Here is a 22,293-nt window from a genome sequence, read left to right as displayed (position 1 = left end):
CCAACATCCTGTCTTCTGACAGTGGCAAGTGCAAGGTAACTCAGAGGGAATGAGCAGAACAGGGAATCAACTGATCCATCCCGTCACCCATTCCCAGCTTCTGGCAAACAGAGGCTAGGGACACCATCCCTGCCCGTCCTGGCTAATAGCCATTGATGGATCTGTCCTCCATGAACTTATCTAGTTCTTTTTGGAACCCTGTTATAGTCTTGGCCTTCACAACATCCTCTGGCAAGGAGCTCCACAGGTTGGCTGTGCGTTGTGTGAAAAAATACTTCCTTTTGTTTGTTTTAAACCTGCTGCCTACTAATTTCATTTGGCGGCCCCTAGTTCGTGTGTTATGAGAAGGAGTCAATAACACGTCCTTATTTACTTTCTCCACATCAGTCATGATTTTATAGATCTCAATCATATCCCCCTAGTCATCTCTTTTTCAAGCTGAAAAGTCCAAGTCTTATTATTCTTGCCTCATATGGCAGCTGTTCCACACCCTTAATCATTTTTGTTGCCTTGTCTGAACCTTTTCCAATTCCAATATAGCTATTTTGAAATGGGGCGACTACATCTGCACGCAGTATTCAAGATGCAGGCGTACCTTGGATTTATATAGAGGCAATATGGTATTTTCTGTTTTATCATCTATCCCTTTCTTAACGATTCCCAACATTGTTTGCTTTTTTGAATGCCGTTGCACACCGAGTGGATGTTTTCAAAGAACTATTCACAATGACTCCAAGATCTTTTTCTTGAGTGGTAACAGCTAATTTAGACCCATCATTTTATATGTATAGTTGGGGGTCACTGGGAAAACTGTCCATCTCCCCACACCAGTGCTGGGCTTCTTTCCGGAGACAGGCCTGTTCCACAATGCCGACAAGCCTTGGAAGTTTGGATCCAGATCAGACTAGGCCCGCCTCTATCTTTACAGGACACCCTCTATGCTTGGAACAGCTTCCTACGTCCCATGCACCAAGCGCCTTCCTTCCCATGTGGGGACAGCAGGCTGTCAGTTCTGGTGGTGGATCCCCTGCCAGCATCTCTTACTACACTGAGTGCTGAAATGGAGCAGACTGCAACAGTAGTAATAATACTGCTGAGCACACAAGCACTTTCCATCTGTAGATCGCAAAGCATTAGACAAAGGCAACTCAGTGGCATCGCCCCCATCTTACAGAGGAACAAAATGAGGTACACGGGAGGGGATGTAACTCGCTGAAGGTCACGCAGGTCAGTGGCAGAGCTGGAATAGAACCCTGGGCTCTCTCATCCCGGTACTGTGTCCTCAACACTGGGTCATGCTGCCTGCTGTTACACCTCAGTAAAGGAACAGAAGCATTTGGTTTAGGGTTGATTTGTCTCCAAACTGGGGCTTTACAGTGGTGGGTGCATAGAATATTGAACCATCTTGTGACTCCCTCCTTGAGCCCTTGGCATGCTGCTGCCCTAGCAGGAGGCTTGTGAGCCTTCAGAGGTTAATGCTATGGCTAACAGCCACACAAAGTGGCTTAAAAGTAGCTGCTTCCCCTCCATCCTTTTTGCTAAACATTCATACAAACAGAGACCATTGGGATTCAGAAGTGCTCTCTCTCTCTGGTAGGGAGCTCCAGAGGAACAGATGGGGCTTTCCCCCCACCCCCAATTGCACCCAGTATAGTTAATTTGCTGGTAAAGGTCTCTGAGGATTACTCTCCCTTGTGTTTGTCACCTCTCCCTGCTCCTCTGGTCTTCATTTAGACTGTAATTCAGCAGTGGACCCCTGTGCCCACTGCAATCTCTCTGGGGCACAGACTCCCTCTGTTTGCTTTGCAAAGCGCCACCCACATCTAAGGCACTATACAATGGGCATTTAAAAGTGATTAGGCTGCAGTAATCAGTAGCGGGCACTAGAAGGCGCTCAGTTTGCACAGATGCTGCCATTGCCAGGAGAGGTGTTAAGTGGAAGCCGCTTAACCATTTTCCCTAATGTTCTCCTGCTGGGTCCTGTTGAGCCTGGGTATTGGGAGATTCTGTCCCTAGCTGTGAATTCCCTGGTTTTGGTAGGAGAGCAAACGTGAAACTGAATTTTGACTATGTTGTTTGTTTCCCAGTCTCCGGAGTCCATTGTCAGAGAGATGCAGTAAGGGGCCCTTAGTTTCCTGTTCCTATAGGAAAGTCTATCCTCAGACTGCAGCAGGGCAGCCGTTCTTTTCAATTCTCAGCACAACATTCAGCCCCAAAAGGATTGGTCACCAGATTTCAGCACCCGATCCAGTCACCTCTCCAGTTGTGGAACTCCCATGTCCACCATGCAGATTCAAGACCTTAGTTTTAGCCAGCGATCAAGTCCATTGCTTGGACTAAATCAATGAGTGAGAGAAAGACAGAAAATGTTGATGTTGCAGGGGCTCTAGAGGATTCAGTAGGACTGCAAACCATTTAAAATCCAAGGCCTGCAAAATGGCTTCCAACATATCTTTGTATAAAAAAAAAAATTCAAAAAGGAATTTGTTTGTTTAAACATACATACATTCCTCTGTAGTGGCTGCAACCCAAACACTGCAACCTTATGCTAGTGTACCACAACCTGAACATAAAACGGACTACAAACAAGGGGAAACGACCAGTCTATTTTCATGGTTCCATTTGAAAGAAATGCAAAAAGAGTAGGCAAGCAGTGTTAACTGCAAAGAGAACTAGATTTTCAAATTCTTTCTGGGTAAATAAGCTAATGCATTAATCAGAAAGATAAGTAAGATCTCAGGTTGTTTATTTTAAGTCTAGGTCAGTAACTCCAGGCCTGGGTCCTTTAAGCCAGGCTCCTAAATACATGTGGCTGATTTGCAGAGGTGCTGAACATCCACACCTACCATTGTCCCGCGCGTCTATGAAAACCAGGCTATGTTTATTTAGGTGCCTACGTATGGGTTTAGGACATTAGCTTTCAACAGCCACATTTGAAAGTTAAGGCCATGATTTTTAACCTAACAATTTCCCCTTAAGAACGTAAAAGGAGGGAGGGTCTGTCTTTAAGCCAGGATAAGAAGATTGTTTCTCGGTACCCGATATTTTCCAGGGCCTTTGTGGCAAAAATCCTATAGCACTTAATACAAAATTATCACCTCCTTGCAAAATTTTTGAACTATCTTATGGAATTTAATAGAGATTTTTATAGCAGGGATAAAAGTCTATAGGATGATTAAAATGATCTCTTCTATTACATCCTGTGTGCCTTTGAGTGATTCCTATACCACATAAAGGTTTTAATTCCTCTTCAAATCCATAGAATGTTTCCTAACAATGCAGCACACAGAGAAAAACCCATGTTCTTCCATACCATAGCAAATCCGACATCAGCTTTCTTCAAGGCTGGGCCATCATTGGTCCCGTCCCCAGTCACGGCCACCACCTGCCGCCGCTCTCCGACAGTGCTGTCAATAATTCCTGAAACACAGAGACAGGGTTCAAAGGAAACAGGCCCCAGCATGGGCTCCTCGCACAGATGGAGCTGCACTGGGTAGCAGTTGGCCTGGGAATCATTAGATCTGCACAAAGTGGCAACGATACAACAGTGGCACATCTTCTCTTAATGCGGACACCTGTCAGCCACTGAATATTGCAGGGCTGCCTCTCTCCTTGGGGACAGGCACTGTTTTAAGACTCATCCAGCATCTCTTCTGGCAGGGGTGCTGGAACTATTTATATGGGGGGAGAGGGGGTGCTGACAGCCACTGAACCAAACTGTCAACCCTGTATATGAAGGAAACCACTTCAAGCCAGGGGGTGCAGCTGCACCCCCAGCACCTCCAGTTCCAGCACCTATGGCAGGATACTGCTGATACTTCACCTTCCAGATCACCTTCCCTGCAAGGATCTCAGTTCTTAAGCGTTACTGCCCCCCGCTAGGAAGATGATCAGCACCAATTAGCCTTGTTATACAGATGGGGAAAAAAATGTGAGGCACAAGGGACGATGGGGGGAAAAAGCATCTTGCTCTAGGTCACAGTGAGTCAATGGCAGAGCTGGGAAAAGAACACAGGCGTCCTGGCTCGATGTTCCATACCCTGTGGGCATTTGTGCAGGAGCATGTGTGCTGGCTCTCCGGCTGCCCTTACCTTTCACAAGCGTATGCTTATCCGTGGGGGAGGAACGGGCCAGGACTCGCAGCTTGGGCCAGACTTTATCCAGCTGCTCTTGCTCCACCTGCAGGACCAACCAAGAGAGAGAGACTCGGTCACCTGGCCAGGCAGGCGTTTGAAAACTAGAGCCAAGTGAATCATTGATTACTCGATTTGCTGGCCGAAAAGAAAAACTGAAAAACAAACTATTCAGTGTGGGTCCAAAAGGTTTAGTTTAGTTTTCAGGTGTGGAGGCAGGGTCCCTTATCTGTATTCCTACCTCTCCCTTCTCGTTCCGGATGAGCCGGTTGAACTCCTTGCCCTCCAGGCACAGGAAGTCCTCCCCGGGCAGCAGGATGCTGCATTTAGTAGCGATGGCGCGGGCGGTGTTGATGTTGTCACCTGTCACCATGCGGACGGTGATGCCAGCACGCTGACACTTCAGGATGGCCTCTGGCACCTAAGGGCAAGGTCAGAGAGAGACACTGTGGGAAAGAGACAGACGGGGGAAGAGACACAGACCGGAAAAAGAGGAGCTGGGGAAAAACAAACCCATAGGGTCAGACAGACTCAAGGAGTCCCACCTGGGCAGCATGAATGGAGGGACACGCTAGCAGCTGTGATGCAGCAGGAGGCCTCCTTGGGAATGAGTGGCAGCGGCAGATTAAGGCAGGATTGCTGGAATCCTGGCCAGCAGTGAGCCAGGGCAAATTGAAGAGCAGTGTCTGGGAAAGTTGGGTGCACGAGGGAGCTGGGGGTGGGAAGAGCCCATCCAGGGAGAAGGTCCAGGGGATGAAGATCAAGGAGCCCAGGGTGGGCCTGAGAGATGTTTTGAGGGCGTTGGAGCAGGAGGTTCGTTCAAGTTTTGATGAATTCAGGCCTCCCTTGGTCCCAATACACCGCTGGGCTGGGCCGGCCACTGACAGCAGGATTACGCAGAGGGATGCTGCGTAGGGTGGAAGGCTCAGGGCAGCCTGAGAGGAAGGCCCCAGATGGTGGAATCCCCAAGAACCAAAAAGCAGAAAGAACCAGAGTCCTGCTTCTACAGCTTGTCCTCCAAGCCCAAGGCAGATTCGGCACTGGCCCCCTGGAGTCAAGAACCAGGCAGCGGCTAACTCAAGGGCAGGGCGGAGAGTCTCCATCTTGCTCTACAGGAGCAGGGAGGTGGGGCATGGTGACTTGGGTCTATGGAGCCTAGATGCTGTGGCGAAGGGCACTTTAGAAGAACAGAGAAGCACTGGAGCCCCATCGTACCAGGCTGCACACAGGGGCCTCAAGTTACTGAGAGTTTGGCAGGAGCCGGCTCACTTCTAAGCTCGGTGTAGGAGGCACTGGCTGAGCGGTTCTGAACCAAGGAGCTGGTACTCTCCACTGCTCAAGGAGGTCTGTTCAGAGCCATTCCTGGAATTGGCCATGGTGCTGTTCTTCTACTGCCCACAGGGAGATGTAACCTCATTGCCTCCTCCACAGTGCTCAGGAACCTCTGGTGCTGAGGTACGGATGAGCAATCCAGTCAAGACGTGGGACGTTTTATTTCTCCTGCTGAGCAGGATGGCATGTTGACAGCAGCCCGGGCCTCTCCTGGCCTGGCCTCTCTGGCTGCAGCAGCACATCACTGCGCTAATGGGTTTACCTCAGATAGAACGAGACGTGTGTGTGTGTGTGTGTGTGTGTGTGTGTGTGTGTGTGTGTGTGTGTGTGTGTGTGTGTGTGTGTGTGTGTGTGTGTGTGTGTGTGTGTGTGTGAAAAAACATTACTGAGAAATCGGCAAATTGAATCATGGCCTCCAGAGCTGGTGCAGACTGGGCATCTGTAATGCAATTCCTGAGCCCAGATACTTCAACGTCTAATTAGGGAAAGACGAGAGCAAGGCAGGCTCCAAAATGTAATCAAGAGGCAGGCATGGGACTGCTTATTGCGTTAGCCCAGCGGTCTGTCTGTCACCCCCGGGAGAGCCGTGAGAAAGAACAGGGGGGAAGGAGCGGGTGGGCGTCACTGGGGAAAACAGGTTCCTGTAAAAGGTACTCTCTCACCCTAGGGGGCAGCAAATCAGTTCTCCCCCCGGTAACCTTTCACCTGTGGCAGACACCACCGCAGCTTCTTGCATGGCATTTTGGCCCTTCCCCTGGACATTGGCACTGGAGAAGCGCTCGCGCCCAGACACTTTGCGGGGATAGGCCTGCCACCGGCATCTGGTATACAGGCAAAGGAGGGAAGTGCACACCCCAGGCACATGGAGTGCTCCAAATAGTGGCATAGAGTGAGGGCACCTCAGGAGTTGGCACTCACACATGGCACAGGGACCACAGAACATCTCTCTGGGGTGCTGATGCCCCATCCACTTCTCTGAAAGGGCAATCACCCCACAGCAGCGGCATAACAAGGGGAACAGGGCTCATGCCCGCAGCAGGGTGGGGGAAGGGACACACAGCTAGCAAAGCAGCCGAACGGCCTGTGTCAAGGTGATAAAAGGGCGTTGTGGTACCTCTGGCCGGACAGGGTCCTCTATGCCAACCACGGTGATACAAGCCAAGTCAGACACGATCTCGTTCTCGCTGTCCCAGTTAGGCTCGGCGTCAGCAGGAAAGTCGCGGAAGGCCAGGCAGATGGTGCGCAGCCCCTGGCACGCCATCGGCTCAATCACCTTCTTCACCATCTCATCCCGGTCCTTCACCTTGAACACCCGCAGGTCCCCATTCTTGTCCAGGATCTTTGTGCACCTGCACACGGCAGAGGTTTCAGAAGTTAACAGAGAGACGGCTCGGCATCAGCAGACTAACTAGAGAGGCAAGCCTCCCAGCACCAACCACACAGCAGAAGAAACTGTGCCACAGAGATTTAGCAAGCCCCTCTCATCTGTCAGTTAGGCATGAACCCCAAGAGTTTTCAGGTGAGCCCACAGAAAGAAAGAGGTGGATGCTTCCTTCCCTGAACCAGCCTAGATTCTCTGGGCTGCAAAGCTGGGCTGGGAATCTCTCTGGAACACACTCCCTACCCGACGTATGACACTACCTGGCTGCAGACACCACCGCAGCTTCTTGCATGGCATTTTGGCTTCCAGGAGCGCAAAGGCAGCAGTAGAAGTGACAAAATACTTACTCAGCAAATATGTCCAGCTCCCTCCCAACAGGTTCCGCTTGAGCCCCGATTAACATATTGTAGAAGCAGCAAAGAATCCTGTGGCACCTTATAGACTAACAGACGTCAGATGCATCCGAAGAAGTGGGTATTCACCCACGAAAGCTCATGCTGCAAAACGTCTGTTAGTCTATAAGGTGCCACAGGATTCTTTGCTGCTTCTACAGAACCAGACTAACACGGCTACCCCTCTGATGATTAACATATTGTATCTTATACCAGGCAACTGAGGATGAAGCCACAGGGCTGTCCTGCAGGGGGCAATGCTCTTATAATGCTCAGAGAACCTTTCACCTCACTAGGTGCTACCCAAAGCTTTCCCAGAGGCAGTGTGTCCTAGCGGAGAGTGCACTGGACCAGGACTTGGGAGACTAGGGTTCTATTCCCAGTCTGCTTGGTGACCAATCCAGTCACATCTCTCTGGGCCTCAGCTTCCCCAATCTGTAAAATTAGGATAATGATACTGATCTCCTTCGTAAAATGCTATGAGAGCTACAGACGAAAAAAAAAAAAGTGCTATAGAAGAACTAGGGATTATTCTTCCCTGTTCTAAAGATACGTCCACAAGAGAGATCTCTCACCAATGTCCCCTCCCCTCCCCACTGCAATCCCCCCCCCCAATGCTGGGTTCATTCTGGGAAGGGCACCCCAGACCATCAGTGGCCTGTGGAGCACAGCTGGAGAACTTGCATTCAGAAGCACCACTACTGGCTCCAACAGGGGAATGGCTTACTCAGCAACGTAGGAGGGGAGGGTAGTTACTTGCGTAGGATGATCTCAGAGGCCCCTTTGCTGTACATGCGGAAGCTGCCGTCCGAGTTTTTCAAGACCGTGCTCATGGATTTGCGCACCGAGTTGAAGGTGTAGACCTTGTAGAGCTTCTCCTCTGGCACCTCGTTCCGAACCGCCTGGTAGTCTTGCTTCAAATCCAGGACGAAGCCCAGCAGGGAGCACTCTGTCTTGTTTCCCACTTGCCGCGGGAGGCCCCCTTCCTTTTCCGGTGGCTAAGAAATTCCCAAAGTGGGCAGAAAAGGGGGGAAATAAAAGTCAATAAAATCTTCCCGGCCAGGCCCACTGAGGTAGGGGAAGGGGGAGGAGTTGGAAGTCTGATCTGCAGGGATAGAATGGATGTTGAATTTTTTAGATTGTGATCAGCAGGGTCCAGAGTTAACGCACCAAGATGAACGGGAGTAGATTCCACTTCTTAGAGCCCCGGAGCCAGATCCTCGGCTAGTGCAAATCAGGATAGCTCCACTGTGGTCAACCCCAGCCCCGGAGCTCTAAGAGGTGTAAACCCCAGCTGTGGACCTGGCCCATTGTTTCAGACTCTCTGCATGCACCATCACATATCACCACACCAGTGTAAGGGACCGTGCAAGGTGACAGAAAGTCACAGATTCTAAGGGAAAAATGGACCATTGATCATCTAGTCCAGCGGTCGGCAACCTTTCAGAAGTGCTATGCCGAGTCTTCATTTATTCATTCTAATTTAAGGTGTCGCGTGCCAGTAATACGTTTTAATGGTTTTAGGTCTCTTGCTATAAGTTTATAATATATAACAAAACTATTGTTGTATGTAAAATAAATAAGGTTATTAAAATGCTTAAGAAGCTTTATTTAAAATTAAAATGCAGAGCCCCTCGAACCGGTGGCCAGGACCCAGGCAATGTGAGTGCCACTGAAAAATCGGCTTGCGTGCCGCCTTTGGCATGCGTGCCATAGGTTGCCTACCTCGATCTAGTCCGACCTCCTGCATAACAGGGGCCATTCATTCCTATTTGAACTAGAGCCTCTGACCAGCTGTGTAGAGGACACAAAGGGTGCTAAGCTGGTCTTAAACCCTTGTTCACCAGGGAGTAGATCTTATATCCCATCCCCCATATCCTAGCACAGCTCCGTGTTTTTCCCTGTGCTGTTCCTTTGGATGGTCGCCAGCCAACTAAGCTCTGGGAGGGGCTAGAAGCAGTGCTGTTGGAGTAGCAGAGGAAGGACAACTCACCAGGATCTTGGACGTGTAGGCTGAGTTGATGGCGACGCTATTGACGATGAGGTCTAAGACCTTGGGCAGGATGGCTTCGGGGTCTGGGATCTGCCGATAATGGGTGTCGCCCACGTAGGCCTGCACCACGGTCATGCGGTTCATGGTGAGCGTGCCTGTCTTGTCCGAGCAGATGGCCGTAGCGTTGCCCATGGTCTCGCAGGCGTCCAGGTGCCTCACCAGGTTATTGTCCTTCATCATTTTCTGCAGCGGGGCACAAGACAGGCAGTGAAAGTGTTAAGAGGCAGGTAGGCTTCTCCCCACCTGTGTCTTCACAGGGCGCACAGCCATGCTTCGCACCCCACAAACAGATCCTGGAGCCAAGGGCACTGGGAACACAGAGGAACTGGGGGGCCGTGGGCCTCTGCGTTCAGCATCACCTCAGCGAGGGATGCCATCTCTGTAGGGCCGGCACAACACCCCCGCACCCTCCCAGCTCCACTCTGGGGCTCTCCACTGGCTTGGCAGGAAGCACTATTGCCACGTGCACCTCCAGCAGTGCCGGGCCAGGCTCCTGGCTTACTTAGAACAAGGGGAAGAGAGGGTTTGTTTGAGAACAGGACACTGGGCAGGGGAATAGCAGCGGAGTGATTGAGAGTCCCTTTCCCCACCCGGCAGCTAACACGGCTCAACGCTGGCCCCACTGCACAACAGATGGGAAAAAACAGGCCTCTGCTTCCTCCGCTCCCGGCCTTCCTGTGGGGAGGAGAGCCACCCCCAGTTGCACTCCGCCCCACCAAGCCCTTCTAGCCATAGTGACCATAGCGCTCCCTCTGTATGCCTTGGTGAAACTGGGAACCCACTTCTGTCCTCCGCACAACACTCCCCTCGCCCCAGCCCTCTGGAGAGAGGAACAACCCATGTCCTCGTGGTGAACAGAGTCACCCGACCATTCCCCACCCAGGCTGGGGCCTCACCTTGACCGAGTAGGCCAGGGAGATGGTAACAGCCAGGGGCAGGCCCTCAGGCACGGCCACCACCAGCACAGTGACGCCAATGATGAAGAACTTGACGAAGTACTGGATGTAGATGGGGGTGCACTCCGCCAGCCAGGGCCTGCGCTGCACCGCGAAGGTGTCGATCACAAAATACAGCACCAGGATGATGACCGTGATGGCCGACATGATCAGTCCTAGGGGAGGAGACAGGTGAGAGGCCAGCGGGACCTGTAGCGATGCCCCCGCCCCCCGCAATAGGCACCCGCACACACACTCCTAGGCTGGGGATCGAGATGGGAAAGCCGCTCTGACAGGAGTTTCTTGGAGCTCTGCTTCCCGGGGCCTTGAACCCCGCTGAAGCGACCTGTGCAGAACGAGCCCCGGGGGCTCTTTGCCTGTGTGTCCATCCACACCTAAACCTGCCCCGGCATTTCAGTGTGTTCACAGGAGGGTCTCTGATCTCATGGACTCCCAGGGCTGGACTAGCCAAGGGGCTGCAGGTGAAAACAGAGGTGCATTAGCAGAGCTACGTGGAGACCTCGGACTAGACTATGGCAGGGAAGAGCTGGAGTTCAGGACTGAGGGGCATGAGCAGAGATAGGCCTGGGGAGTCCCCAAGCCAGCAATAGCAGTGGGTACTGTCGGGATGAAGGGGCACCAGCAAAGCCGAGTGTGGGGATCCAAAGCTGGAATGGCAGGACGTGCTGCAGGTTAGGATTGAGGGGCAGCAGCAGAGCCAGCTGAGGGACCATCTCACACCGTGCCAGTCTCTAGCCAGCGCTGTCTGTCCCTCCCGGTCACAGCCAATTCATCTAGTGGAACATCCTGCCACTGCTACATCACTGGGGAGAAGCCCAGTGTGGAGCTGTCCGAGAGCCGAGATCCACCTCATCCATGCTCACCTGCCTTCCCAATCTGCACCGCCAGACGGGTGAGCTTCCCTTGCAGCACCGATTTCTCCTTCTTCGGGACCTTCACCTTCTTCTTCTCCTTATCCTCATTCTCCACCCCTTCCTGGCTCTTCAGGGGCTGGATCTCCAGGGCCACGCCATCCTGAGTTTTAGCTACACCCCGGGGGCAAGAGAGACACAGTGGGTGAGTGGGAGGGGCAGCGGGGGAAAGCTTTTGACGCCATTGACAGAGATGGAGGAGGGAAAGAGAGAGAGAGAGAAAGAAACCTAGAGCAAAAAAGACTCCCCTGGCCCCCACAGGCAAACACTAAGGTTAAAGCCTACACAGGCTCAGGGAGCCTGCCCCACCGCCCCGTAGGGCAGGTGCCTGGAACAGCTCATGGGATCTGCTCACTTGCCTTCCCAACCCCACTTCCCAGGTAAGGAAAAAACGTCTCTACTTGATTACACCGGAGGAGGAAGGATAGCCTTAGTAGGGTATGAGACTCCTGGGTTCTATTCCCAGCTCTGCCAGTGACCCTGATTGGGTGGGCTTGGGCAAGAGTCCCTTCACTGCCTCGTGACTCAGTTTACCCATCTGTGACATACAACTGACAATACTTACCTTACAGGGTTGCGTTAGGAGACTTAATTCACTAAGTGTTTGTAAAGCCCTTTGAATACAGGAGCATCAGAATGGCCAGGCTGGATCGGATTACAGGATAATCCAGGATCCGCTCGCCCACAGTGGCCAGCAGCACAAACTACTTCGGAGGAAGGTGCAGGAACCCCTACAGTAGGGCATTATGGAATACATTAAAGTTTCCTCCTAACCCCCAGTGGAGGCTGCTTGATGCCCTGAAGCATGACAGTTTAGATCCCTTCCAAAACACTTGGTCATCTTTAATCCTAAATTTTATAACTCCAGATAATTAACATCCATATGCATGTTCTGTACTTTCTGGAATCCTGCTAAGCACTTCACCTCCAGGAGATTGTGGCAATGAGTTCCACAAGCTATTTCCCTTCCTCAGCTCCTCTGTTCTATGCACATGCCAAGGATGATCTCTTTAATGCCTTCATGGAAGCTCAGCGGGAGTCACTTTACGCAGACAGCATTTGAGGGGGTGGAATGGAGGGGAGGGAAGTTTGAGGATTGGGGGTGGAGACTGACGCATTAATGCGGAGGAGTGAACCGGCTCCTTTACCCTCAGCCCTCTGTGATCCAGCCAAAAAATTTCTTTAGGATCCTTAAGACATAAAAAGGCCAAATCCTCAGATGGTGCAGCCGGATATAGCTCCCCCCGGGTCTATAGAGCTCCGCTGGCCTACACTTGTTCAGTTTTTGAACCCAAAGAGCACCAACGAAACAGGAAGTTGTGTGTGGACGGGGGAGGGAGGATGAAGACGAGTAGAAAACCCCACAAAAATAATGGAAGTTATTTGCTTCATCTCAGTTCTTGTTCTTGGGTTTAAAAAAAGCCAAACAACAACTCAGACAAGCCATGGTTCACATACGGAGCCAACTCTGGCTGTTTCGGAGCAGATTCCCCATTCTAGCCTCCACCACCAAAGTGTTATGGATTCAGAAGAACTCACGGTTGCTCCAAAATTGTGACCTCCATGGTTAGGACTTTCAGACAGAACAGAAATGCGGGGAGGAGAGAACAACAGAAACAAAAAACCAGAACACCCACAAACCCAAAACAACCCGACATGTCAGATTGGAAGGAAGGAAACGTAAACTGCTGAGAGAGAGAGAGAGAGAGAGAGAGAGAGGTGGAGAAACAGACAGGTGCAGAAATGGGCTTCCTCTACACAGCCTGGAAAGAACACTGTGAGAAACATACTGGAGAAGTAGACGCTCACTTTGATTCAAAAAGGCCATGAGAAGAACAGGGTGTAACAGTTTCACAGGCCAAACCCACCACTGATCCAGGTCCAAACTTGGGGGAGGGGAGCAGCATTCTCATAGACTAAAACCCCATCCCCATCTCCTATTTGCCACGGAGCACTCTCCTCACTAGATTCCACGTCCCCATTCATCCCGGAACAATGGAGGGAGGAACCACTAGCTGCTGTGCTGTGGAACAATCCCACGCGGTCAATTTACTGCTGGTACAAGGTGGCAGTGGAAACTGACATCCCAGATCAGAGACAGGGCAGAACCATCCAGGGCAGATTTGGTCCCGAACGGTCTATGTCTAGGCTGATGTTAAGCCTCCCTGAATAATAGGGCTTCCCCCTTCCACTCTCCCACAGATTTCAATGTGCTGCTGTTTGTCTTCCTCCCAGAAGAGTCCAGGCCGCCACATGGGGCACAGAAAAAACCATCACCCCCCTATCACAGGACGAATGGTGGGGAAAAAACCCCAAACCCCTTCCATTAGAACCCTAGGCTGACAGCAGAGGGCGCTGCAACTCCAGCAGCACAGACCTGGGGTTTGAGGCTGGCCTCTAGTTAGACGGGATGCTTGGGGGTCAGGGTAAAGGAAGCGTGGAGGTTAGCACTGTGGGGACTGTTACACCCTCTTCTGGGACAACAAGGCGAGATTCCCGCTGCAGCGGCGAAGAGCACAGACTCATGGGAAGAAGGAAGGAGGAATGCTTGGTAGTTAGTGTGGTGCTGGTTCAAAGGATGGAGAGGCTGGTTACCTTTGTTGCGATTTTCAGGGGCTCCTGCTTTTTTACCTGTTCAGACAAAGAGAAAAAGGGTGGAGTGCTGAGCACACGGTTCTTGACATCAACGTCCCTGCCGGCAGGACACACCCTGGGTGCTCTCTACACTGGCACTCACACAGCGGGAATCCCACACAACTGCTGAGCTCCACATAACTGGCCATGACTCAGGAGATCAAAGGTGCCGCCCCACCCATAAAAGCCAATGGGGATTTCTCCTGCCAGGTCTCAGCCCTCCTCTCCCTGATGCTGGAAGGAGCATTTAGCCATAGCGCAGGGGAAGTCTCTGCCAGAGGAAGGCTGGTCTCATGGGTAAGGCACTAGGGTAGGACTCAGGAGCTCTGGGCTCAGCTCCCTGCTCTGCCACAGACTCCGTGTGACCTTGGGCAAGTCACTTCCATCTCCCTGTGCCTCAATTTCCAGTCTGAAATGGAGAAAATACTACTTCATTTCTTCCACCTGTGGTCTCATCTCTTTAGTGTATGAGCTTGTCATGAGTGGGGCTGTCTATGTGTTTGTACAGCACCTAGTACAAACGGAACCTGATCTCAGCTGGGGCCTGCAGGTGTTGCTAGACAGAACTTAAGGCCAGCCCAAAAGGGACCATTGTGATCATCGGACCTGCAGAACACAGGCCAGAGATCCACATGCTGATTTCTGCATCAAGCCCGTAATTCCCGTTCATCTAAACACTGCTCCAGCTCAGAAGACCCATCCGGATTGCCACAATACAAGTAACAATGAAACAGTCTTAGACTTAGTTTGGAAGCTCGTTGTGGCAGGAACTGTCTTTGTTCTGTGAATGCACAACTCCGAGCACAATGGGGCCCTGACTAGGACTACGGTCCCTGGGTGCTACTGCGATACAAACAGTAACAAGAAGCCAAGAGCTGTTGGGAACGAATCCGCATTGCAGGACGGAGGGGCTTTGCCTGGTGGGTCTAAAGTTGGACTATTTATCTAGACAACCCCCCGCCCAGTGATGTGGAGAGAAACGGGCCCCAAGAGACAACACTCTCGGCCCACCCACCCCCTGCTTTCAACATCTGGGGACAGCACCGGATGTCAAGCACGGTCAGCAAATGCTACAGCCCGGGGACAGGGGAAATGCCAAGCGACTTTCAGGAAGCAGAATAAATAAGAAGTTGGGCGCCACTTCCTGAGACAGAGGGGAACAGCTTCAAAAGCAAGACAGAAGACTACTCCCTGAGCAAGAGGAGCGATTCTCTGGAGATGGGAGATACAGGATTGTCTGGCTAGCGGGAGGGGAGATGAACGGCTGCCTCTCCACTCACTCTGTCTTGTCCTCTTTAATCCTTCTGACAAGCACTGTCCATTAGCAGCCCTTCTGTAGGGGAGACGGCGGACAGCCCATCATCCGGTCCCTTTTACTAATCCCCAGATGGTTTGCCAAAGCGGATCGAGGGCACAAACGCCTGTTCTGCAGACCGCGAGAGAGGGAGCATTGGGCTGCTTTGATAAGCCACGTACTTTCTGCCACTTGCACCCGGCCTCTACCAGGGAGCACGGGAACACCAGACACACTTTCAGAAGCTGGAATCCTTAGCTAGTGTACATTGGTGTTGATCCATGGACTCCCATAGACCTAAACTGATTTATACCAGCTGAGGATCTGACTCCCTGTCTGGTTTCTGTTTGGTGGCAAAGCCCAGGGGCTCGAGCGACATCGCAATCTGCTAGGCAATGAAAGTACAAGGGCACGATGCACCCACAGGCTTCTCTTCCAGCTCAACCCTCCAGCCCCATTTTGTGCCCAGCCTCTTCTAGCCATTGGCCAGCAGAGTCACTTGTCCTGAGGCAGGACAAACAATACGGAATAAATAATCAGGAGGCGGGGAGTGGGAGGAGTTTTAGACTGTCTATGTGGGAGCCCTGCCACTCTCCCCATAGACCCCAGCTCCTAAGATGGGGCTCCCCCAAAGCACAGTGACGCTTTGCCTATGTGCCCAAAGCCAAGTCTTGGCCCAACCAGCTGGCAGGGCTGCTGAATTGCCTGCATGGAGACATGCTGCCGCGCAGGCCATCATGCCACGACGCTGCCTCGCAAGCCCCCCCCAAACGAGCTCCGGGCTCTTTCGAGCATCCTGTAAACCCCAAAGTGAGTGGGGAGTGGCTGGATCATCTCGGAGCCCCAGAAAGGAGGCGGCACGGTTCTGAGCCATCTGTGATCGGTATGGATCGGGGCGGAGTGGGTGGAATAAGCAGCAAGACATCGGAGTGGTGGCAGGGCAGCGTTTGGATTCTGGCACAGTCGGTTCTGTGTAGGTGAGCGGCGCAGCCTGACAAGATGTGCCCCCCCGCACCCTGTGGGCACACGCCGCATCCCCCCCCCCCATACACACATACAGTGGGGCTCCCCACCAGAGTGCAGTCGGCCTTCAGAACACCAGGGGTTCAGACAGCAGCACTGGGATCAGCCTAGCACTGTAGCTCACACCACTGCAAGGGGCTTATGAGTGACCTGGAGCCAGTGAGTGGACAGAGCAAAGGGCTGAACCCTCTAACCGCAAGGCCCCACAGCTCCTTCCTGGGGAAAATGGGTGGTCGGGATGGGAATGGGTTCGAGGTTCACAATAGCCTGATGCGATGTTGGGGAGGTCCAAAGGAGCACTTCCCCACCCACTGAAGTCAGGGAGCCAGGAGTGACCCTTTCCCTGCACAAACTCCTACCATCCGAGGATCTCAGACAGCAGAGCAAAGCAAGTCCTCCCCACCCCCACACTGCCAGGTCAACCCCTGGGGCTGGGGAGTATGTCTTTGGATGAAAAAGAGAGAGAAAACAAATGGAGAGAGAAAGAAAGCTGCTGCTGGTGAAGCCCTCGGGTGCTGGACTCTCTGAAGGACATGGATCATTTCAGCTATCAGTCACCTCCCGCCATGGGGTTGGAGCAATAGTAACCCCATCAACAGCCTCCTTGCCAAAGCCAGCTCTGATAGCAACTCCAGAGCCACGCCCTTTCTGCCTCTGAAGCTCTGTCCCACAAGCTCCTGAGCTGCGGCTGGATGGAGACAGAGCAGTGGACGGTGCATCATAAAGGAGGCACTGGAAGGGGAGCCCAGGCAGTGCCCCGAGGTGCCCAAGCATGGAAGGGACCTTCTCATGCTGCATGCTCCCTGCATTCGCTGCATCATGACCTGATGGTGGTAGCAGTGGGATTCCCCCAGTTTCATCTCCTAAGGCTTGACAGGCCCAGCTCAGTTACTCACGCTAAACGGGCCTGCGTGTCCCCCCTCAGCTGCCAGCCATGGGCACAGCTCACTGCATCCCAGAAAGAAAGAGCTCCCAGAGATCTCCTTACCTTTCTTCACCTTCTTCTCCTCCTCCCCTTCTCCCGCGCCCAGCAGAGTGAAGATGATTCCAGTTTGCGAGTTGATGCCCACAGCTGTGACTAACATCCGTCCGGAGCCCTCCATCACATGGGTACCTGGCCAGGGCAATGAAGCACCGAGGGGAAGGGAAAACATGAGCCAGGGAGAGGAGACGTTAACAGTCAACTTCCTGACTATTTTAACGCGAGAAACTGTCTGACTCGGGGGGATGGGGTACAGAGCCCGTTGCTTCTGGGTCACCAGTTCAAATCTGGCCCAGGTCAACCGAGACCCAAAGTTATTGCTGGAATACAGCTGCTCAGACCCTCGTTTTAAGTTAAGTGGATCTCATTCCAGGTTCCCCTGGGACAGGCATTGCCATCACAATGGTCAGTCTAGCTAGATTCTTATACTGGCCCCAACCCACATAGTAGCTGCATGCCTCCACACTACAGAAACCCCTCCAGGACAGGGCTGAAGCAGGCTGGCAGGGAGCAATGGGCAATGGAAGCTTGCTCTGCTGCTGCCCATGCCCATGCCGCCCCTGCTCTGGAAGGGGATTCACCCTCCAAGGCTGGTCATCCACAAAGACCATTCTTGGTCTGTTCAGTAGCTGAGGGGCCACTCTATGCTGTGCTAGGACCACAAACGGGCAGAAGAGGAGATCTAACCATCTCCTGCTGCCCATGCTCCAGGGATGGGCACGCAGAACCTGGTCTAACATGTGCTGGCACTGGGAGGGTACCAGCACTGGGTCGTCTCAACATGAATCCTGCCGAACCCCAAAGCAGCCAGAGGCTGGGCAGCTGGCTGGGGTGTCCAGCCCTAGCGCGGAGGGCTTGGGTCACAGGTCACGTCTGGTGGCCTCACCGGAAAGCATCATGGGGTCTTTATCCACTGATTTCTTGACGTGATCCGATTCCCCAGTCAGAGAGCTCTCGTCGATCTTCAGATCATTGCCTTGGATCAGGATCCCATCCGAGGGCAGCAGATCACCTGAGAGAGGAGGGAACACGTTACAGGCCCGTCTGTGCCCGACACAAAGCTCGTCCTGCCATTTTCTCAGTCTGCGGCTGGGGAGGCAAGGCCTGAAGAATTCCTGATGCCAGGGAGATTACCCAGAATCCCAAGGCATGGCTAAGCTGTGGCAGAACGGTGAGGGGGAAAACAAACAAACCAAAACCATACAAGAAAGCACCATGCTGCCTGTCCAAATCACTCCTTGCAGCGTATCTGTGGAGACGAACTCCCAGTGGTGGGTGATGGACAGCAAAGGGACGCGGGGGGAGAAGATGGCTGACAGGAGAAACATTTTTTTTCAGTGCAATGAAAGCATGACCCTGAGCAAAAGCAATTCGGTGAGAGTCCCTGCTGGGGAAGTGGCTACAGCATGAGGCACTTCACAGAGCTCAACTTAGCACCAACCGCTGCCTCTGCGCATGAGGAGCCCAGGGTGAAAGCTGGCAGGGAGAGTGGAGCTAGCGACATTATCCTCCACGGACACCAGCCCCTATAAGGTCAGGCCTGAGGCATGCTGGGAGAAAGTGGGGAACAGGCCGACGTTCAGCAAAGAAGGCAGCCGGCGGCTGAGTTTCTGCTGCGGGCAGCTCCATGACTGAGCCGACTCAAGGAAGGATGGGGCAAGGTGTGAGACAGGCACAGAAGGGGGTAGGAGTGCCTGAACTGACCAGGTCAACTCTTTGTGGGCTGGCTCCCCTCCCACCACTCACCGTATTTGATCTGCGCAATGTCCCCCACCACAATCTCGGCCACAGGGATCTGGATCACCTGCCCCTTGCGGATGACCGTGAACTTCTGCTCCTGCTCGATCCGGCTCTGGAGGCCCCGGAACTGCTTCTCCTTGCTCCAGTCGTTGAAGGCCGTCACCAGCACCACGATGATCACCGAGAAGAGAATGGCTGCCCCCTCGATCCAGCCAGCCTGCGCCTCCCCCTCATCCTCCGCGCCCGCCGCTGCTTGGCCACACACTGCCGGGCGGCAGGAAGCACAGAGAAGAGGAAAATTCAGTCACATAAAAGAGATCTTGGTGTATCTGTCAGCGTGTTGCACAGCAAAAGACCTGGAAGGCCCACATACGCACAGATGCTCCCTGTCCCTTTCTCCCACAAGTCACTCCCTCTGGTCTCTCTCTTCCCCCATGGGCACACTGCCCATCCAGCCATTTCTGCATATTTTGGCAGAGGCTGGGCTAACAGAGCAGGAGCCTGGGAATCAGGACACCAGGGTTCTTTTCACGGTTCTCACATGCCCTCTCTAGGTGTGACTTTGGGAATGAGTCATTTCTGTGTCTCGCTTTCCTCAATTGTTATCCCAATTTAATACTTCAAAACAGCCACCATCTAAGAAACAAAACAGCAGCCAATAAAAACTAAGCAAGCCCCATCACTGGGCCCTTGCAGAGAACTTTGCAACCCGTAACCAATTAATCCTCACAGATTAAGGCCCCAATTTACAGAGGCTCAGAGAGGCGAAGTGCCTTGCCCATCCACCTCCAAAACCACAAAGGGGCACCGCATCGGAGCTGGAATTGAGTCACATGGCCAGACCACACCTCTCAGCCCACCTGACAGGGACACTGCCAAGTCTTGATTATGCCTCTGGCAAAGGACTTAGATTCCTGGATCACAGGTGCTAGATTATACACTCTGGCATGAGATCAGCCTGTGGGAAACGTGTCTCTCTCTCATGACAGCTACGATCGACCCCGTATAGCCTGCTTCATGGTAGGTATCCCAGGGGCTGAGCATACAGCAGGATGACCACCAATGCGAACACAAAATATAAATGATCATGCACTAGGATCAGGAGGTTAAGGGGATGGGGGTGCTTTTATCTTAGCTATGGTTTATGCATGTACACAGGGATCTGGTATGGTCAGGATTTACAGACCATCACTCAAGTATTTCTAAGCCTACTAATAAACACATAGGTGGGTGCTTGGTATCTTGGTGGCAGACAGAGCTTTCACACACACATCTATAAGCACACCAGTATGGATACATGACAGGTCCTGAGAACCTTCCTCCCTTGTTCTAGGCATACAGCGCTGCATAGCCAGGATCACAGGTTGGGGACTCACTTTCCTCTGAAGCATCACGTATTGGCTGCAAGGAGCCTGCTCCAACTCCTATCAGAGGCAATGGAATGACTCCCACTGAGTTGGATGGGTGTCAGATGGGGTCATAGAAAAGGCAGGATTTTGACCAGCTGGACCCTGCATGCTGCCGTCACACCAGTGAAGGCCTGCCTCCATTTATCTAGCTACCCACACACCAGGGGTGCAGACCAAGCCCTGATCAGCATGTCACTCAAACCGCCCCTCTGCTCTTCAGCCCCTCTTCAGCCTGTCGCCCCTGGTCAGGGAGCTGTTTCTCTCTTGGGGCCTCTAATCGGGATTATTTTGCTATCTCTGGCCAAGAGCAGAATTTCTCCCCCCTTCCCCCGCCCGCCTTTCTCAGCCCATCCTGTCAAGCCCGCCTGGCTTCCTTGTGTTTAGAGTTCTGATTCATTTCAATCCATAAGCTGATGCGGAGACGCACAGGGTACGAGACATGCTGCAGTTTCCCCTCCTCTACTGAAGGGTTCCATAGGATGAAAACTCAGCTCCATTTTCTAGCTTGCAGGAAAAGTACTGGCTTCCAAACCCCCCACACCACAGCCTAGGGTCGCACGTCCAACCCACAGCATCCCTTAGCGCCAGGATCGTGCCACTGACTTCTCCTCGCAGGGACAATGGGCACTCGGAAGATGGCTTTTGTATCTTTCTGTATAGTGCCTTTTAAGCCCAAACAATCCCAAAGCACTCTCCAGTACACTATTAACAGGAATCCTGACTCCCCCATCCCTCAGATGCAGCTGTTTCTGAGGTGGAGCCTCGAAGGTGTTTATCAGGGCCCTGTTCTAAGCGGTGTTGCAGTAAGTGAATCCTGTATCTCCCTGAAACTGCAAGGGGCAGAGAATTAACAGAGCTGGAATGTGGTCTGGACATAGGAACTAGCCCTTTTTGTCTATGGGCCTGACTCAAAGCCCATTCAAGGTTAATGGGACTCTTACCCATTGAGGGGTAATAGGAGCCTATATAAGAAAAAGCCCCAAATATCAGGACTGTCCCTATAAAATCGGGACATCTGGTCACCCTACAACCAGCACTGTAGAATCTAGCTGTACTGTGGGAGAGGTGTGCTGGCGAGGAAACGGGCAGGAAAACACAGTGATGTCAGCTGTATGTTAGGGAACTCAGCTAGGGAAAATCTGCTTACTAGTCAATCAGGTAACGTGTGTGCCGGGGCAGGAGTGGGGGGAAGGGGGAAAATGAGGCCCCAGATCCCCAACTAGTGCAAAGCCAAAGAGTTCCATTGAAGGCATTGGGCGAAATCCCCAGCCGGTGCAAATCCAGATAGTGCCATGAAGCTGGTGGAACTCCAGGGTCACACCAGCTGAGGATTGATCCTAAAGAGGAAGCCTAAAGCAGCGACCAGAGAGCCTTTTCCAGAACACACATGATACAACCCGGGGGATATGATGGTGCTGCTCCTGGCATGACCAACCCCTTCCATGCCAGTTCTGAGCGAACGTTCCAGGAGACACTGCCCCTACCCTCCCACCCTCCAAGGCCGTGGGGCACTCACATTCGCTGTCACCGCCCGGGGGGTGATAGAATGACAGGCCCAGGGAGATTATGGCTGCGATTTCCAAGATGATCAGCGTGACGTCCTGAAGCGCCTCCCAGACTAACTGCAGGAAGGTCTTGGCCTTTTTGGGCGGGATGAAGTTCTGGCCAAAGACCTGCCTCCGCTTCTCCAGATCTGCTGGGTTCCCAGATAAGCCTGGAGAGGAAGGCAAGAAGGAGAGGTGAGGAGAGGAAAGTCACCCTGCCATCCCCATCCCTGCAGCTGATATCCCTGGGTACATTTGTTCTCCAGCACTCCCTTCAGTGTTATTTAGATCACAGGTATCAGAGAGGTAGCCGTGTTAGTCTGGATCTGTAAAAGCAGCAAAGAATCCTGTGGCACCTTATAGACTAACAGACGTTTTGGAGCATGAGCTTTCGTGGGTGAATACCCACTTCGTCGGATGCAAGTGGGTATTCACTTGCATCCGACGAAGTGGGTATTCACCCACGAAAGCTCATGCTCCAAAACGTCTGTTAGTCTATAAGGTGCCAC

The 22,293-nt window shown here is 52.6% G+C and overlaps 1 protein-coding gene across 4 annotated transcripts in view; it reads right to left on the bottom strand.

Moving 5' to 3' along the window:
* ATP2B4 (ATPase plasma membrane Ca2+ transporting 4) overlaps positions 1-22,293 on the bottom strand; it is a 97,188-nt gene that overhangs the window by 17,633 nt on the left and 57,262 nt on the right. For all 4 annotated transcript variants that reach the window (XM_045015293.1, XM_045015294.1, XM_045015291.1 and 1 more), the window contains exons 3-15: positions 21,757-21,954; positions 18,838-19,095; positions 17,978-18,103; positions 17,098-17,223; positions 13,754-13,789; positions 11,111-11,272; positions 10,188-10,402; positions 9,232-9,474; positions 7,995-8,236; positions 6,580-6,814; positions 4,375-4,554; positions 4,092-4,179; positions 3,314-3,420 (exon numbers count right to left, since the gene is read on the bottom strand). In XM_045015293.1, the coding sequence (XP_044871228.1) occupies positions 3,314-3,420; positions 4,092-4,179; positions 4,375-4,554; positions 6,580-6,814; positions 7,995-8,236; positions 9,232-9,474; positions 10,188-10,402; positions 11,111-11,272; positions 13,754-13,789; positions 17,098-17,223; positions 17,978-18,103; positions 18,838-19,095; positions 21,757-21,954 (2,216 nt within the window). The remainder of the gene's footprint in view (positions 1-3,313; positions 3,421-4,091; positions 4,180-4,374; positions 4,555-6,579; positions 6,815-7,994; positions 8,237-9,231; positions 9,475-10,187; positions 10,403-11,110; positions 11,273-13,753; positions 13,790-17,097; positions 17,224-17,977; positions 18,104-18,837; positions 19,096-21,756; positions 21,955-22,293) is intronic.

This window comes from Mauremys mutica, chromosome 4 (assembly GCF_020497125.1).
Source record: "Mauremys mutica isolate MM-2020 ecotype Southern chromosome 4, ASM2049712v1, whole genome shotgun sequence".
NCBI classification, from domain to species: Eukaryota; Metazoa; Chordata; order Testudines; family Geoemydidae; genus Mauremys; species Mauremys mutica.
This window is presented reverse-complemented; position numbering and strand designations above follow the sequence as displayed.